This window comes from Eubalaena glacialis, chromosome 2 (assembly GCF_028564815.1).
Source record: "Eubalaena glacialis isolate mEubGla1 chromosome 2, mEubGla1.1.hap2.+ XY, whole genome shotgun sequence".
Classification (NCBI taxonomy): domain Eukaryota; kingdom Metazoa; phylum Chordata; class Mammalia; order Artiodactyla; family Balaenidae; genus Eubalaena; species Eubalaena glacialis.
The window spans coordinates 106,913,576-106,934,036 of NC_083717.1; the positions used below are offsets into that span (position 1 = coordinate 106,913,576).

General features: G+C 33.8%; 1 protein-coding gene across 3 annotated transcripts in view; it reads right to left on the minus strand.

Annotated features, from left to right (window-relative positions):
* Positions 1-6,101: 6,101 nt before the first annotated feature.
* CTDSPL2 (CTD small phosphatase like 2) overlaps positions 6,102-20,461 on the minus strand; it is a 71,834-nt gene continuing 57,474 nt past the window's right edge. Inside the window, exons 9-13 of one of the 3 annotated variants that reach the window (XM_061182200.1) lie at positions 13,361-13,423; positions 13,177-13,256; positions 9,944-10,070; positions 8,378-8,473; positions 6,102-7,719 (exon numbers count right to left, since the gene is read on the minus strand). In XM_061182200.1, the coding sequence (XP_061038183.1) occupies positions 7,654-7,719; positions 8,378-8,473; positions 9,944-10,070; positions 13,177-13,256; positions 13,361-13,423 (432 nt within the window). In that variant the 3' untranslated portion in view covers positions 6,102-7,653. Of the gene's footprint in view, positions 7,720-8,377; positions 8,474-9,943; positions 10,071-10,391; positions 10,640-13,176; positions 13,257-13,360; positions 13,424-20,461 lie in introns of those variants that run through there. The other 2 variants (XM_061182202.1, XM_061182201.1) reach the window with 2 other exon arrangements.

The window sequence follows — 20,461 nt, forward strand, 5'->3', positions numbered from 1 at the left end:
CTAATTTATAAAATACCAAAATCACTGATTTGATTTACATGATTTGATGTAGAAACAACTAATGACTTTTTCAATTTTAACCCTCCTCCCCTAAAGAACCTACCCAAGACGTGCAATGACAGCATCTGTCTCCTTTCAACTCCTATACATTTTTCTGTACTTAACTTTTATATGGTGCCATAAAATCCTAGAGTACCTTCCCATTTCTATCATTAAGCTGGGCAAGCCATGCTTTCCCTAGAACTTTACCAATCTCCGACCTCAGATTGTCCATTACGATGCTAGCACCCAATACATTAACCGTATTATCGTGGAGAAAGGAAATTCTTTGTGTGGAACGAATTAGGTCAACGTCTATATTTCTTCAAACTGGTCTCCCACTCACTCAATCTATTCCCTATTCAGCAGTCAAAGTGATCTTTTTAAAACAAATCTGATTATTTACCCCCCTTGCTTAACTTTACCCCCTCCCCCAACCAAGCCTGGCTTAATATTCTTTCAATAAATGTTCTACAGATCTCAACTTAATACTTCTTCAGCCAATCCAAGCCTGACTTCAGATTAGATTGTGTTATTAGCCCTCAAAGCCAGTCTTTTCGTTCATGTTCCTTTTCCCAGCAAATGTCAGTCTCCACTGCTAGCCTGTTAGCTTGAGAGCAGTGTCAGGTTTGCTTTCTTCTGCCATCCACAGAGCCTAGCATAGTAAGGCAGTGTTTTTAAACGACTTTTACTGTCATCAGGAAGGCTACCTACAGCTACCTTCAACAATTGTCATACATCAACTATAACATTAAAGCTCAGTATATGGGAGCCACTAAAAGCTCTAGTTCATTTGGTTCACTGATTACTAAGAGACTTCTAACTCGGCAAGTCATTTACATGAGCCTGCTACTCCAACTACTTACTTCTCAAACCATTTAATACTCACTCTTTAATTTCCTCATCTTCCATTTCTTCCTTCACAGTTAGCATTATTTTCATCCAAAATGTTCTTAACCAGGGGTCCCCAACCCCCGGGCCGCGGACGGGTACCGGTCGGTGGCCCGTTAGGAACCGAGCCACACAGCAGGAGGTGAGCAGCGGGTGGGAAAGCGAAGCTTCATCTTTCATACTTCCCGTCGTCGCTCGCATTACCGCCTGAGCTCCGCCTCCTGTCAGCATTATGGTGAGTTGTGTAACTATTTCATTATCTATTACAATGTAATAATAATAGAAATAAAGTGCACAATAAATGTAATGCGCTTGAATCATCCCGAAACCATCCCCCCCGCCCCCACCAGGCCGTGTTAAAATCGTCTTCCACAAAACTGGTCTCTGGTGCCAAAAAGGTAGGGGACCGCTGTTCTTAACAATCATAGGTGACCTCTCCATTACCACTTCTCTAGTCTTTCTTTCCAGACTGCTTGCTGCTCATGTCTTTCTTAAAAAATCTCCCTGACATCTGTGGTATTACAATAACCTGATTCTACTGCTCATTTCTGCCCCCTCTAGCTTCAGACATCTCCCAACACCCTGTATATATCTCACATACCCTCAAGAAAATTAGCTGCTTTAACATTTCAGTTCTGGTAGTTATCTGTATACATGTTTCACCACCCATTTTACAGATGAACAAATTAAGGATCAGAGAGAACTCCTTTATCTAGTTAAGTGGATGAGTTCTTAAGTTCTTGAATTCAGGTCTTTTGACTCTGAACTTTATTTTCCTTTTTATTAACCATACTCCTAAGTCAGCTATTCCCAAGTCCAGTCATTTATTTCTAAAGGCCTACTGCAGCGACACTCAAACCAGTCTGTGTGCATTACACTCCTTTGAAGCTTAGGGAAAGTAGTTATCAAGTCTCATCCCAGCCAGGAACTGGGGGGGGGGGGGGGGGGGAGGGGCGGTGAGGAAAATGAAGAGATGTTGGTCAAAGCGTACAGACTTCTAGTGGTTTGAGGATCTAATGTTCCAAGGACCTAACGTATAGTATGGTGACTATAGTTAACAATACTGTATTTAAGTCTCATCACAGAGATTGGGGTGGGACCAGCTTGCTATTTTGTTGTTATACTGGTTCAAGTTATTTAGCCCATTACATCAAGTATAATTTCATTTTAGCTCACCATAATCTGGTTCTTTCTTGCCATTTTATCTCTACTTTTTAAAGCTAACCACTTTATTCAGGTTTTATGCAACTTCTGCACTTCTGGTAGTTCCAGAAATTAAGAATGTTATTCCTCCTAAAGTCATTACTTTGAGTAATGGTAATTAAGAGAGCTAGATTCTAATCCCAGCTTTGTGATCTTGGGAAGACACTTTTCTAGACACATTTTACATCTGTAAAATAAAGATGTACACTTAGAAGATGGAATTTCCTTCTAGTTTAAAAATTGGATTGTTAAATTCTAGGGCCTAGTTTGTACCACAAGCTTTTGCACTGAGTTAATATATTCTTTTATAAGAACATTTTGTTGGCTACATTCATTTTATAAACTAGGGAAAGCTTTGTATTTATGTACAAACATGATTATACAAAAATGCCAACGCCTTGGGAAATAGCCTGTCGTAACAATACTTGAATTCAAGTCTCCTAGAACAGCTGTGAGGTCTTGGGTCACAGCCCTCTCTGAGCTTGTTTCCTTATCTGTTTTTTCCGTATCTGTAACCTGCTCTACGTTCCTTATAGATCATCAAAAGAGAAAGCAATGTGAAAAAATTGTGTACTTGTAAACAAAGCACTATACAAGTTGTTAGATATTATATTGTTTCTAATGGCTGAAAAATATCACCAGAGAAAAGTGCTTCCATAAAAGTTTTATTTATCCCCACAACAACCCTGTGAGGTAGGGTGATCAGGGCATTTGAAGATGAGAAAACTAAATCTACATTACTTGTTCACGGCTATACTGCATAGTAAATATGTAGAAATTAAATTGAATATTTTAAATGTCCATGACTTTATATTGATTCATGTGGAAAAAGGCAGAGAGAATATTAACTCCCCCCTACCTTAATGCCAAAAGGACACTGCCTTGAAAAATCCCATTTCAAAAGATGAAAGTAGTATTTCATTGCTTATTTCTACAAAGATTTATAAAATAAAAAAATAGTGAAATATTTTACAGTTAATATATATAATGGTCTCATTCAGGGATATGTCCTTCAGCTGTGTATATGATCAACTATTCCAAGTGCTAGAAAATGCAAACTCTTAAAAAGTATGAAAGACATGAATGATAATAAGCAGTAACCTCAATCTTCTTTATTATTCCTCTATGCATCTTGAATAAGTTCTGTGAAATCTGGTCCCAGTTAAAAAAAGAAAAAAGAAAACTCTACCACAAAGAGATGTCTGGTAAACTTAATTTTGTTGCCTACTCTCAACTCTCAAACCACTGTCACATTAAGTAAAGCAGTGATTTCCCAAATCTATGAGAATCACTTGAGAGCTTTTAAAAAATACAGAACTCTCAGGCCCCACTCTAGACCCAGTGAGACAATTTGGCAGAGGTCAGGTCTCAAGAATCTGTATTTCAAAAGCTCCACAGAGTAATTCTAATGAAGAGTCAGGTTTGGGAACCAGTGATATATTTTAAAATACTAATAACTAATATAAAAACCATAAAGTAAGTATAAACTTGTTGCTTTCATCTCCCCTTTTAAAAATTTCTCAAAACACAGAACCCCGGAACTCTTGCCTCCAGGCAAGTAATTTCAATTCAAGATACAGAGAAACATTTTATAAAAATGTATCCTAGTGAGTGAGACTTGGATTCCAATAATAATTTAAGTAGCATTTAAATATAAGATACTGAGTTCTGTGGTTCTTATTCTGAAATTTTAAAATGTATTTTATACAGGTTCCTAGCACGCTTTTAACTCAGGGGACGACATGAAAAGTAATGACATATTTATTCAAGCACATAAGCACTGAAAAAATACTATACTCAAAAACAGCTCATGAGAGGAATAAGAAAGTGAATGAATGACAACCTAAGGCCTTTTGGCCCATACATTTTTGTTCCCAGTCCACTCTTCCCCTATAAGGGGAAATAAAATAAACATTCTTTCCTAGTTACTTGGCATAGTTATTTGGTGGGTGACTATTAACACTAAGTTAATTTAGATACACAAGATTAAAAGAGATAACAAATAAATACCTAGGAAGACAAAGAGAAGTCAGGTCAGAAAACCTTAACTAGCTAATGATGTAGTATATAACACCATCATGTTAGAACAATTAAATGAAGGCTTCAGTGTCCTTTACATTTCAGCTTTATGTGATTGACACAAGACGTGGAAAAGATCTGGTCCTTATGAAGAAGTCTGTGCTCGCTGCAAAGATTTGTAGGAATAATGAAATGCTTTCTTCATTGATGAGATGAAGTCTCTGTTTTTCAGCAAGTTGACTGAACAAAACAGTGAAAAACAAACTTCTTTAGATGGTTGAATGAAAGTAATATCTAGTTGAAAAAGTCATTGGCCAAAGATAACTTTAAAAAAATGATTCTATGTTTAACCATCCCCCCCCAAAACCCAAAAAACAAACAAACCAGGAAAACCAAAGTAATATAAAAACACAACGTACACATCCATTTTCACTGACAGTTACAAGAAAATAGCCATTTATAGAAGTTACAATGCTTTCAACAAATCCCCCCAAAATTTTGGGAAACAAGATAAAGCCATCGGGTAAATAAATATACATACTAGCTAATATAAAACAATTTATGCTTTTAAATTGTTGTCAACTCTCTTTTAAGACCCAAGGAGAAATATGGTGCTATAAATCTGATTAGGGCTACATATATTACATGGAATTAAAAAACACAACTGATTAAAACATCCTAACAATAATACAAATATTTAAAAGAATGTCTTTAAAAGTCAGACATTTACCACTGGAAATATCACAATTATAATATGTACTTCAGAGTCGTAATGTGTATATAGGTCACTTTTGCTGTGTCTTATCAGGTATCCATCTCTCCTGCATTTACTACAGTCAGTTTTTAAGAGTTCATGTTTTCTGTGTGAACTGAAGGGGCTGGGCACATCTCAATTCATAAACACCTCCATTTAACTAATGGAAATGTTTAAGGTAATATCTACCAACAGATAAAGGAAAGAAGGGGTAATAAGATAACACATTTTAAAGTGGAGGAAGCTGGATAACTGTCTCTATAACTTATTTTAAATTTTGTATTAATAACAAATTTAAAATGACTCAAATCAAGTAATGAAGAAAAATAGATTGAATTGATCTCAAGAAATTTTCTCAGGCCATATAAAATTCTCCCTTAGTTTATTTCTTTACAGAATCTTGTTAGGCTTGATTCATTTGTCAGTCAACTTAAAGGAGCTCTCCTAGCAGGGGATCAAAAACAGCTTTACCAATAAAAGATGATTAAAAGTTGTTTTTAAAGTGCCTATAGGCACAGTGGTATATATAGGTGCTTACATTTCCCTTTTAGTTGTGGGAAAGCCCGTTGAGACTGTATTTACTTAATCAGAAAAGCTTTCAGCAATTATAATGCAAGCTGAAAGTTTAGATCCTGTATAGGTTTTGGGTTTTGCTGTTTGAACATAAAAAGGGAGCAAGGAGAAATGTAACCAGGTTCACAATTTTGAGCAAGAGCATATGTAAAGGTAACATATGTACATTTTATTTCAAGAAAGACAGAAGACAAACAGCATAAAGATGCCCAGATGCCCTAAAGATAAATACATTTCAAAGATTCTCATTAAAATGAATCTGTAGTATTTTTTTCCTGCAAGCAAAATACCTTTCTTTAAATTAAAAACAAACAAACAAACAAAAAAAACCCCAGTATTCTGAATTGCAAATGCTTTTGCTTTTTTTTTTTTTTTGCAGAAAATCTGCCATGATTATTTTTTTAATGAATAAGGATTTTCCACAAAACAGGCTTGCTCTACATGCTAGATTTTTAAACAGTTCAGTGACACAATATGCTAACTACATACACAACAGATAATATAGTAAGAAAACACTCAACCTGATGAAAAGTTAAAATCTTCATTAATACACTGAAAACTGACATAACTCATGCCTTTAAAATCAAAAATACAAAAATTAAATGTTTTCCTAAAAAGATTTCCTTATTTTAAGGATTCATTTGAAAATGAAGCTGCATGTAATTTGTACAATAAGTTGTACAAGTAAACAGGTAAATATACATAAAAAATTAAGTGACATACTCCTCAATTATCAGTTGTCCACCTTTAATTTCCAATACTGTACTTTCTTAACAAGCATACAAAATATCAAACTTCTCTTTAGAAAAAGTGCCGTTCTTTGACATCCTTTACACAAAAACAGTCTGAGCCTGTGGCATGATAATGCAGTTGAGAGGCAAAGCATACTAACTTTTACAAATTCTACCTTCCATAAAAAGCCTCCCGAAAAAGAGATTACACGCCACTATAAAAATATCAACCTCTTGTGGTAGCTGCATTAGAGAACCAAGGCTTGAAGACTATTTTCATATAGCATAGAAAACCACTATGAGAACATATTAACTGCATTGGTGGCTTGGGAGTTTACTGTGCCACAGGATTATGCATAGCTACTGTAAGGTACCAAGACTGTTACACAGAGTTTTAATTGATTGTAACTGAGAGCATAACAGAGGTACTACCAGCCCATGCAAAGTAACTAAAAATACTGAATCACTGTGCTGAATACTTCATTCCTGGAGAAAACCAAAGGCATCAGTAACCAAATCAAGCCCAACAGGTGACCAAACTCATTCTCCTCAAAGATTGGTGAGCACAGTGAAGTCTGAGGTATACCTTTTATCCATCAAATCTGTGTGCCACTGCAAGATATTACCACTTGGGAACACATGCCATCACAATGGTTTAAATCTTTTGAATATTAGTCATTCATATATTCTTATCTACTCAGTCTCTTGATTTTTGAAAAGATTTCACCTACAGTAGACTATTACAGAAACAAAATATAAATGCATGTTCTAAATGAAACTTACATGGACTAAAAGTAGAGAATATTTTTAAACAAATATACAATATGCAGGCAGACAAAGCAGGAAAACGGCCATTCAAATGTATAATAAAAAACTAAAAATTGACTATTTCCAGAAAACTATGAAGCGCCTCAACTAAAAGGAATGCATAATGAAATTCTAATCTAATACAGGTCAAAAATGTAAAAAGGTTATAAACCTTAACAGGAAAAATAAAACAACTTTTACTGGCCATTCCTGTTGAAATGAGAATTTTAAAGTAACAGAACAGTGGCTACAAACCCACTTAGAGCACCAAACAGAGAGAAAATAAAAGTCCATTTTCATCTCTGTTATTATCATAAAATCCTGTGTGACTACAGGTCAAACTGCTGGTGGCAGAAACAGAATTCTTTATAAACTGCAGATGTCCTGTACATAAAAAAATTTCACTGGAAGTTGCACTAGTTCTAAAGACTCTTCTGTTTTAGCCTACCTACTGTATGTATTCAATCTGAGATAAAGTCTCTTTCTGTAACCCTTGATTATTATTGGGCACCAAGATAAGAAAAGCAAGACGGGGTACAAAAATGCAAAATTTCAACAGTAATGGCAATGTTTTTGTCTTAGTCCAAAAGCGTCCTGCATTCTCTCCCCCTTCAGTGATTTGACAAGTCTTTGTACTTAATCTGGGGGCAGCAAATCATGCAAGCGAAATCGGTCTCTGATGTGAGGTCGAACATCTTCATTCTGTGTGGAGAAATAGACATTTTAAAAGCCACGTAATTTCAAAGACATGATCCTCATAACATTATGAACATTCTTACTTTGCAAAGAAACTATACCACCATTTATCAATATTTTATAATTTACATTATTTTGTTTGCCAAATAAAAAGATATACATAGAAGCAGTTAAATTCAGATTAAAAAAAAAAAAAAGCCTGTCATTAATGTATTAATTTTGTAAGAACAATTATGCAATAAGAGGTCAAACCAAAAGATAGGCAAAGCATTAAGCCAATGAATTCTACTTTATATAGTAGTTTTAAAATTAATCCATGGACATAGAGGAAAAAATTCCCAGAATAAAGTTTCAGTACCATAAGCATTAATTCTAGACCTGAACTACAAAATCAATTTAACACAACTAGTTAGTGACAACTAGTTAGCAAGAGGAAGTCTGGTAAAATAAAACATTTGATATATAAATTTTAAAATACTGATAAACATAATTTTAATATAATTTATAAGTTTCAAAAATGCTTGTAATCTTTTTTCAATCTCTGCCCTAATGTCCCACCATGTTGACTTAAAGTTAGTACACATAAAGCAACTGAAAAGATTTATTTCAATAGAGTTAAAGCAACAAAAACCTAACAAAAAGATAAATGATAAGATATACTTACCAGTTCTACTAGCTTCTCCAGAAATGGAATCAATTTTAGAAGTTCATTGTCATTTTTATCCATAAACCAGCTTTCTATAGGGATTCCATTAGATAGCTAAAGTGAAAAATAAGTAATTAACTCTTTTCATTTACATTTTGCCTACTTTGGAAAAGCTTAAAAAAAAAAAAACAGATTTTAGTAAACATTAATCAGTAAGTTCTTTTGAAAAAGGAATGCAATCAGAGTTTATGCCTGTCATATTCTTTGACAACTTAATAGTGCAAGAGACAGATGTTAAGGAATGAACTGAAACATAATTGGTTTTTCAGAGTAATTTATTCTTAGTGTATATAAAACTTAAGAAATATTCATTAAAACAAGTTTTGCATTAACATAACTAAAAACATTATTCATTCAAGAAATATTATTAGTCAATGCTAGGCATTTTGAATAAAGGAATTTTGCCAATCTCAACAGAGAACACTATTAGAAAGCATATACTCTTACACAGGGACTGTGTCCCATTATTTTATTCCCAGCAACTAGCAAGATAACCTGAAACATAGTAGGAACATAACAAATTGACTCAATGGTATTTCATTGGTCTAAAAACAAAAATACAAACCATATTTGTTTTATAGTAAATATTCTCTAGGATAAAATATCTTTTAACATTTACGCAGAACACTGTGTTTGAGATGGAGGATAACTGAAATTATTTTATTTACGAACCAATTCCTAAAAACATTATTTCAAAATGCAAGTGAATAAAAGTAGTGACCTAAACTGAACATACTTCAATACCATATGCAATTTTTCCCCTTGTATTCTTTTTGAAATTTTATTATGGACATTTTTGAAACAGAAAAGTTAAGGGCAAATCTTGTTTCATCTACACCCAACCCACTTTCCACCATTCCAATTCTGCACTGATTTATTCTGAAGAAAATCTCAGCCATATCACATGAACATACTCATAATGTAAAATGTATCTTGCAAGGATGGCTCATCTCTTGTCTGTCTGCTATCTATCTATCTGTCTATCTATCATATGCCGTGCTGTGTGGCCTACGGGATCCTAGTTCCCTGACCAGGGATGGAACCCGGGCCCTCAGCAGGTGTAGGTGCTGAGTCCTAACCACCGGACTGCCAGGGAATTCCCTCTAGTTGAATTTATATTTCTAAGAATCATTGACAAAGGGTACAAACATATTGACAAAATAGTCTAAGAAAATATTTTGAAATGCCAAATCAAACAGACCAGAAGAACATGGTTAAGCTATTCGTAATTCTGACACATGTTTATAATTAAATTACTGATTTAACAATAGATAAGAATGCTATTAAATGATATATATCTTATAGTCCCTTCTTAGGGATTTACTACTTCAGATTTACTACTCAGATTTTTATGTATGTTGTACTTCATTTAAAAGAAAAATTTCCACAAGGAATATACTAATTTGGAATTCCTAATTCTAAAAGATGACACTAAACAGGGAAATTCCACCAGTGAAAATTCTGTTGTCCCATCATATCTTTTGGCAGCATTTGTCTGAGTTTGTTTAGCAGCCCTCTTCCTACCTGATATGCAAAGGCTTGTGGTGAGTTGTCAATTATTATAGTTTTTGAAAGATCTCTTCCAAGGATATTTAAGTCCTTTATATAGTTTCCTTGTACACAAACACAATGTTCGCGGAAAAGCCGGTGCCTAAACATAAAAGTAAAAACAAATTAACTAAAAAAAAAAAAAAAAAAAAATATATATATATATATATATATCTCTCTCTCTCTGTAAAAAGCACAACATATACTGAAACATATATACAATACACATACCATAGGCTTTACAAGTTAAGCCTTATCATTTTCTCTCACAAAGGAAATTCAAATACAAGTGTGGGCCTAAGCTTTGGGCTACAGTCTTATTATAAAAATTCTTAGCAATTATTGAAACCTTACAACCAAATATTACCATGCCTTAAAGAACTTTGTTTTATCCCAAAATGTTATATTAAATGATAAAGAGGGATTAAAAACTCTGTAAATTGGTTTTGTAATTTATTTACCCAGGAAAGCTCAGTTCAGATGCAGCATCTGGTTGTCATCGAGGTCCTGCTTTTTAACCAATTTTCCAGATGGTTGACTGAGGCACAAGGAGGTCAAGTGACTTGCCCAAGGTCACACAGTAAGTCAGTGGTTAGCCCCGCATTGGAACCCAGGATCCTCCTGGCTCCCAGTCCTTTGCTCTAACCAGAAGACCACACAGCCTCCCTATCCCTGCACATGCCAGAATAGAAAATATAAGAAGGAATGTTTCCGTGTTGGCATTTAAAAAAAATGTTTTTAGTTTCTCTTATAGTTTTTGAGGAAAGGTGCAGAGGCCAAAACATTCCATCATTTCAACTTTTCCCAAACACCCATCTTTATTTTAATTGCGTGCGTTTGTGTGGGGGTGTGTGTGTGGGGGGGGTGAGAGATCATTTAAAAAACAAGGATTGAATGAAAAGATGAATTCAGATTTAAGTATTACAAATGTAAACTGATCTTTCACCAATGAAACTGAAAAATGCTATATCATTTTAAAAAGCTATTAAGGTTTTATAATAATATTTATATACTTGTAATAATTAATCTCCATTTAGCACTCAGAATATTAGTTTCTGAATATTACTAATAACTGATACAGATCACCTTGAAATACTCCACTTGCATACATTAATTAATTTGGTAGTTTGGCTTCCTTGTGTCTTAATCCCACTATACAATTTTTCAGGAGCTAGGGCTTACACATACCTATATTTTGAATTATCCAATTTCAAGAAAGGGGCATTTTCTACCAAAAAAATCTGTCATAGCTCTAACAACAACAAAACTGATATTTTAATCAGGGCCAATGGTGATGGAAAAGCTGAAGAATTTTAAAACCAGACAAAATGTAGTATAAACAGTTCTTTTTCCCTTATTACAAAGAATGCTTTTAATTAAATGTTCATGAGTTAAAAGATCATCTACCTCTGAAAGGTTTAAAGACAGTCCTACTTTGAACAAAATAAGACTAGACAAAAGAATTTAAGTCCTGGTTGGACCTAAATAAGATTCCATATTTTATTTGTATAAACATTTAGATACGAGGAAATTGGAGAGGCAGGTACAGCACATACCTGCAAATCACTATTGATAACTCTTCTCCAATAGCAGCAAATTCACCAGACACAGGAGACAGCTGAATATATATATATGGATACTAACGATTATTTTAATTAAATTATACTAAACCCCTTCCAGTTATTCAGGAATCTGAGGGTCAATAGCATGTATTTGCAGTTTTAGAAAGAAACTACTTTTGCTAGTCATCAAATTTGCATTCGGACTCATGGGATTCAGAGATCATAGGAATTTCTGAGTCTACCTTGTCACCAACATAGATGATTCCCTAAAGCACTCTAACGCATTCAATATACTGTTCAAAAAGTTTTTCCTGTTTTAACTTTTTCAAAATACAACTAGATAAAACAAGTTTAAACTCCCAAATATGTAGAATTTATAAAACTAGTTTAAAAGAGGGGTTTTAATTTGTAACATAATTGTGTGACTATGATTTGTCCCCTAGTAAAAATGAAAGCTCCAAGAGGGAAGGGCTTGTGTTGCTCACCACTGTTCCCTGGAACATTGGAGGTGCTGAATAGAAATCTTCAGAATGAATGAAGTCATCAGAGCAAAATCACTTGTATGCTTTTATTAAAGTTAGGTAAAATGAGCATAAATTATAATATACTTTTATGAAAAGAAAATACCATTTTCATTTGTGTGTCTGAAGCTTGCTTATATGGAAGATAAAATGGAAACTGACTACAGGACACATTTTGATCCTTTAGATTAAAAAAAAAAATCACATTCTATTTACAAGGGAAAAATCTCCTAAATGTGGACATTAGGAAAAGCCTTTCACCATAGCTGAAACCACTCAATAATACAGGTACTATTAACAGTAGAAATTAAGTTTAGGATTTTCCACTAAGACAATATGGGAGAAAGTATTCAAGACAATGAATACCCAGCTATTAAAGCTTTTAGGAGCCTTTTGTGGCACCTCTCTCAGCTCTTGATCAAAACTCAAACATTAACTCCTATACCTTAGAGGATGCAGCAAGATTGCTGAGTCTTGGTATCTCACTTCAGTTGACAGAAATAATGAAACTAATTTTCAAATTGTTTTAAGTTACCCAAGGCACTCCCACCTAACCAGGAACACACTGCATCTGCTGGCTCAGGACACACACAAGGAACTGAGTCCAGATCAGGATAACCCGAGTGACTAAACCAACTGCAATTTCCAATTAGATTTCATGTAACATTTTCTTTCCATGGAAGATAAATTTGCTCTTGAAAAAAGCAAAAGAGTTTAATTTGATCCTTTTTGTTAAAATTAACTTTTATTTCTCTAAGCCATTAAAAAGATGACAACACATGCATTATCTCAGAGACAGAAGGAAGTGAAAACATCATGCACACAGTGAAAAATTCCACATACCCCCAATCTCCCCCCAATCCCCAAAGAAGTGAGGATACAGATGTACAAGTGAATAAATACATTTGATCTTTGTATCCTTTAAAGAACGTCTGTCTGGAGTTAAATAATTAGGAACTCTTAAAGACTTTTGGGGCTTAAAAAAAAATTCACTTATTTTCCCCATTTAACACACAAATCTCTATATATGCAGCCAACTGAAAATGGCTATCAAAATTAAGTAGAATCATAGTAATTTCATAGATCAGTGTGACAGACATTTCCACTATTTCTTAATTAAATTTACCTGACCAGTTGCTTTTTAGGGTCTAGTATGTTCAGTAACTTGTCTGCATACACCTTCTTAGAAGCAGTAAAAAGAATGATCTACAAATTCAGGGGAAAAGAAGTAATCATTATACATGATCTAAATATGGGTACTACATTGAATAAAATAAAAATACTTATATAATTAGCTTAAGTATATTTACCTCATACATCTGAGACATTCGTTCCAGGAATTCCCTGAAGAACGGTCTTAATCTCACGTAAACCTGAAAAAATGCAAAGATAGGCTTCAGCAAACAGACATATAAAACAGAAACAACTTATTTATAAGATATGTTCTAACTTTGGATATAATTTAAAAGTTCATATGTTAAAGTAATACAAAAGTTTACTAAGTACCACTCAACCAAATATACTTCACATATACCAAAAGTTACTTAAAACAATCTTTTGGTAGGGTAATAATAATCGTTGGTGATCATTTCACTTTTTAATAGTTAAATAGCAGCATATAATATAATAGTACTTCATGGAATATAATTTTAATAAACACTTAAACTAAAAATGGCAGGTTTCCCTCTGAGATTTTGATCCACCAATCAGCTCCATCTTCCAGCCAGGTAGCATCCATCCAATTATTAGGCAGGCTGTATATCCACCTCTAGCTGACCTGTCTCAATGACCTTCCTCAATAATTACTCAGAATTTCTTCTTAACAATCACCTGCTAAGAGTACCTTTATTTTAAATTTCTATTAAGGTAAATAATGTTCAAGAAAGAGATGTCTGGATTGGTGGGTTTAAATAACTGGAATTTTTCAGAAATCAATCTTGTTCTATACTTACTGATTCAGATGTGGTATCTAAATTAGCACTACTGGGCCACTTGAGATTGAAAATATAACAGTCAAACACACCAGTTATCAAAATCAACTGACAATATCAGGAAAGACTACAGTACCCAAAGAACTGACTTAAATACATTATTTTCTTATTTCTGTCTTTTTGCCTACATTTAATGTAGCTCTTGTAATATACTCAATATTCAAAAAGCACAGAAATATAAGCCATGAGCAACCACTAAAACTGATTTACAAAAGAATTTGACTCCTTTAAATTGTATTTATTTTGTGACAAAAATTTATAAAAAGAAAAGTTTGTACTCTACTCAAAGGTGATTATTAACATCAAAAAACATGAACAACAAATACTTATAGAATGCCTATGCACCAGATTCACTTGATTCAGATCTTTTTTAAAAAGCTGTGGTGGCAACAAATTCAAAATTTAGGCTTCATGGAATTTAGTTTTGTTGTCAATACACATCTAAACAAAAATGCCCTTATCATAAAAATCTAGTTCTAGGAATGTAGAACTAGAACAGGGAAATCAGGCAAAGGATTTTAGGAGGTAGGGACTATGTACTACCAGTCTTTGTAAGTTCTAAAGCCCAAAGGGCATAAGACAATGCCAAATATATAGTAAGTACATGATAAAAATCTGTTAAGTAAATTAAATATAATTGCCTGAAGTTAAGCAATATAAACAAAATAGAGAAAGAGAGGCAAGACTACATACTACACAGGGACAACTACTGAATTTCCTTAAGAACTGATCACTTGTGGAAGACAAATTTCAAACATTAATAGCTAATATATCACTCTATCCCTGCCTACAGGCTAGAATAATAAAGGTGTACTCATTTTTAAGCCTATTAGGCAGTTTACCTCAGTATCTTGACTAATCAAAAACCAAGTAAGCCACACACCCCCACCCCTAGCAAATAAATATGACGAAATCCTTAGTATCCAATCCCTATCATTTAGGATGAAGTACAAAATTTTTAACTAGAGTTGCGCTTCTAATTAATTTTAACATTTACATCGTGAAATATTTGATATAGTTTGGTTTAGTTTTCAACACACCTTATTTGTCTGGTAATCCAAGTAACTGATAGATTTAGATATATTACTACCTTAACTGACAAAAACCCACAATTCGGTCAATACCTTTTTTCAATTCCCTTATCTCATGGAGGATGATAAACCATGAACCATCAGAACCTTCTGTTTATTGCTAAGAAGGCTTATCAGTTAAATGCATTTAATAACCAAAAATACTTCATTTTTGCATATGTATAAATGTTTTCATTTGCTTTCAATATCCCTGCTATCACTTGCTCCATATTGTAAAGTAAAATAAGCAGGGCCTCTACAATTTGGGATTTGTCTCCTTTGAACACTAAAATACTTCCACTGTAAAGGAATACTTCTACTTAAACAGTATTATCTAAGCATAATAAGTGGAGCACTGTACAAAGGTGACATTTTCCAACTTCTTACACAGTGACTTCCAGATTATGTCAAAACTATAACTTCATTATGCATTCTACTACTTTGACTATACTTAAATATAAAACACATCTTAAAATTTGATATTACTTTCATAATGTACCTGTTCACTGGGGATGAAAGGTGGCACTGAGATAGGGGAATATAATGCTAGAGTGTTTCCTTACCATGAGAATAGAATAACTGTTGACTGTAAATGTTCCTATTCTCAGAACAGATTCACCATTTGAAACACAGGAAGGTGTTTCAGGATTAAAAGACACAGGCAGAAACTGAGATGGTTAGCGGGGGAAAAAAAAGGAATGTAGAAAGGTACAAAGTAACAGCAAGCCGGGATGTGGTTGGGACCACAGGAGGTTCTGCCATGTGCTGAAAAGGCAAAATCTCAGAAAGAAAAGTAGAAATAGAGACATAGGGCTTCCCTGGTGACGCAGTGGTTAAGAATCCGCCTGCCAATGCAGGGAACACGGGTTCAAGCCCTGGTCCGAGAAGATCCCACATGCTGCGGAGCAACTAAGCCCATGTGCCACAACTACTGAGCTTGTGCTCTAGGGCCCGTATGCCACAACTACTGAGCCCGTGTGCCACAGCCACTGAAGCCCGCGTGCCTAGAGCCCGTGCTCCACAACAAGAGAAGCCACCACAATGAGAAGCCCATGCACCGCAACAAAGAGTAGCCCCCACTCGCTGCAACTAGAGAAAGCCCGCGCTCAGCAACAAAGACACAACACAGCCAAAATAAATAAATAAAATAAAAAATTTATAATAAAAAAAAAGAAATAGAGACATAAGGCCAACAGGGTCTAACTCATTTGGATGGATATATTAAAGCAGAAATATATAGAAGTTAAGAAGCACTAAGCACTGTCCAGTAGGAAATAAGTAAGAACAATTTTAAGGTATGTATAATACAGTGAGACTACCATCACTTATTGTATTAGGTCAGAGATACACAAACATACAGATACACACATAGACATGCCTCCAAATGCTTCGAAATCTATTCCACAGATGCTCTTAACTCCATTTTTCTTCTCCTAACCTTCTCGTAACAAAGATTGCTGTCCCAAGCTGCCTACTTCCTATTTTCTACATTCTTCCACTACTTAGTACTTCAGAAACCATCCTTCTTCAAACCTGCAATTCAAAATGATGTAGTCTCTCAAATGTAAGGCTAGGCCATAAGTTTCATTTCAGGCTGGTATACATATATTCCTCCAAATATACAGCAATTATTCTATCTACACAACAAATAGTTTTAATCTATCACTAAACCAAATATATTCTGAAAAAGTCAATGTTTCAAAATAATGCATAATACTATAATAATGAACAATTGTTATACAAGCATACCATACCCAAAACATGTCTTAAATAAGACTGCCTACTACCCAAAGATGTTCATGTTATGAAATGTTTATTATGTAAAATTTTTGTACATTTCAAGCTCATGACTCTATTTTGTAACTGGAAGTTTGTACCTCTTAATCTCCCTCACTTACTTCATTATATGTTCATGATGTAAACTTTTAAAACAAAATCTACTTGAATAATGTCTGCAAAATAGTGATAATGGAACTAATCTTGTATAATATATTGTGGGCTGATTTTACCAAAACTTAAATTTTATATAGAAAAATGATAAATATATTATAGAAAAATAACATTACATTAACAGTACACTAACACTACTTGATTTGAACAATATCTGACAGTCAGCCTGTACTTTCTTTAGTACAAGAGAATGTCCTATAACTGTGCATGTAAGATGATCATAACAGGCAATAAATGGTTAATGGAACTAGATTTAATAAAAATAGTCATTAAAATAGCAAGCCAGTTATAAATTAATTATAAATATTTTCTGACAGTCTGCCTAAATTCAAATTCATGTCTAAGTATGCAATGTCAAGTTATATACACTAATTCCTGACTATTAGTTTACCAAACCATTATCTAAGTTATCTAGATAACTTTATGAGCATGACCAAAAAAAGGGGGTGGGGGGAGAAAACATCCAAAAGATAAGCAATTTCAATTTGTGGGCAAAATTGAAAAAAAAATTTTACATGTGGATCTTTTTAGGAAAAATATTTCTAAATAGTTTTAAGCACAGATAATATGACCCTAACATATTCAAAAAGAAGTATCTTTAATAGTTTTTCCATGAAATCCTTTGAACTTATTGCTACACTGTTGCAGGAAGGAAAAAAAAAGATAAATTTGGTGGTATTCACCTACTTAAGAGTATGGCACCTTTAAATAAAAAGATGATTGGTGGATGCTATCTATTTAATCAGCAGTAAGAATTTAAAACAGTAGAAAACTAACAACACTGAACAATGTGAAGAAGAGATGCTACAGGTATTAGCAGATACCACAGGTATACAAGGGGCTCCACCATTTTTTTTAACCCTTCTGTACACTTCAGTGTCTTTATCTATAAAATGGGTATAATAACAGTACCTATATAGAGTTGTTTATTAAATAAGTTAATACATATAAAGCACCAAGAACAGTGCCAGCACACTGAGACTCCTAATAGCTATTATTACTATCCACTTTATTATTTAAAAGTAATCAGCCATAAGGAGAATAGCTGGAATGAGTAGGATTTTATGGGGGCAGAACTGGGCAACCTCAACTCAAAGAGAAAGCCATATCTATACTTTTAGAACACGTAAAGTAAGTCAATTGATTACTTAACTATTTAACTTAGTTAACATTGTCTTAGCATCAATACCAGATCATAGAGACAAAACCCAAACCTTCTCCATAGAAAGAGGGTTGCTCAGATAGGCCTTGTGGAGGCCTCAACTTCATAACCCACTGGGTGATTTTACAAGTCACCTTTTGCTTCACACAGTTCCAATAAGAGGCTGCTGGGGATAGTATTTGTAGGTGGATCAATCTGAGGATGAATAGGTAAATACTAAAACATCAGAACCAATAAAAATAAAAACAAACAAAACCCCCAAACTAAAACCTTCTGCAAAACCTTACACTGTATTAAATAGAAATAAATTTGAAAAGATATTTTCTTATGGAGTCCAAATGGGATAAAGTGCTTAATGTATTCATACAGAAGGTATATTAAAAATTAGCAATGAAGCATACTTTTCAAGTCATGGCCATTTACATACATATATAATATATATATAATATACATATATAATTTTTGAATTTAAATATGTATGTACACATATTTGTGTATATATATAAAATATTAATGTGTTTATCTTAAAGTCAAGTTTACTCATTTTAAAAGCAAAAAAAAAAAAAAACCCCCACAAAATGTTGCCTTTAAAAACAAATTCTAAATTTTGAAGCCTCCAATTTAATATGCTTAGTAATCAACTGTCACATCTCCTATATTTGCAGAATATTTTTAGTTACTGAACAAGAATTTTCTGTATTTTTAAATGAACTTCTTCTAATTTTAAGATACATTTATAAAGAATACAAACCATGATGAAAAAATTAGTGCCAATGACTAGCCATACTTATTAATAAGGATGGAAAAATTACTTTAAAATTATTTTAAATATTGACTTACAATTAGTTATCAAAATATTCTTCCCTACCAGATATAAAATATTACTTTTATCCTCAATACTGTGTCCATGACCCCAGATGTTTTAAGGAACAAAATACATACTACTTTTGTACAATAAAATTATGCTTTATGAATGTCAAAACAAAATGCCTCTTGTTTAGTATCAATTTAAGTCAGAGCTTGAGGGGAGGAAAAACTTAATGATTAGGTGTTTACTAACAAAATTCTTCATTTAAACGATTGCTTTTTTCTTCGTGAAGCAAAAATAATGCTGACTTTTCTTCCTAGACTGTGGAAAAGAGATAGATGCCACTGACCCTCTACTTCTATTTTTCTGTGGTATAAAATATTTGAGATCCTTATGAAAATTATCCTAGGTTGTAAGTTTCCCAAGAAAACAAACTATAATAATGAGGAAGAGGCTGAGCTTTGCTAAACATGGGGTTTCCCACCCACCTCTCCCCCCAACTTTTCCCATAAAAGCAACCTCTACTATTAAAACAAAGCATCCTTTAGCAAGTAGCTCCCTACAGGATCCTATCTCTCCTTGAGTGCTTACCACAATCTGATTTCTGGACAGCTGACCCAAAGTTTGTTGATTTTACTGATCTTCAGAAAGCCACTGACTGGCTAAAGTCTTATTGGTGAACAGAGTCAAAAATCAGATGCCCCTGCCATACTTTACAGAATGAGGAGTTGGACAACACAGTTACGTTTGGTTGCACTGTAGTGAAACATATGAGGCATCTTCTTTTTGTCTTCAATTAGCCACGTTTGGGCTGAGTAGCTCTATTACATCTTCAAAAAACTGAGCTCCAGTTCTTGATGGAGACAGAGGAAGGTCATTGAGGAGGTGGTTCAGCTCAAGAGCTAAGTGAAAAATCTGTCTTTTGATTCAGTCCTGCTTGTGGATAGAAGTCATCTTCTGGATGGAAGAGGGAGTGAGATGACCTAGAGTCTTGAATTGGTGGATCTGCAGGAACAGAAACTAAATACAGTGGAGACCTCTTAACTGAGTAACACCACGAGATGGATTTCCTGACAATGTGTCAATATAAGCTAAATATAAAAATTAAAACATGTGCATTGGAACTGATCACGCACTCGTTTTTCCAGATATCAAATGCATTTGTACCATTCTATGAATAAATACGTTTCCCAATATCTAACTGTAAAACAATTCATGGAAAAACTACCAATTAAGGGAGAGGAAAAGACCCATTCAAACAAAAATCCATATACTTTGCCTTTGTGAATGCCACACCCTCACTTTAAAAACTCAGTTCTTCTTTCAAATGACTTTTTCTCCATATACACAAACTATGATCTGTCTATCCGTATAGTGTCAGTGGTAACATATATCAAAATTTTAATTTGAGTTGGATCTTTTAGGTTTAT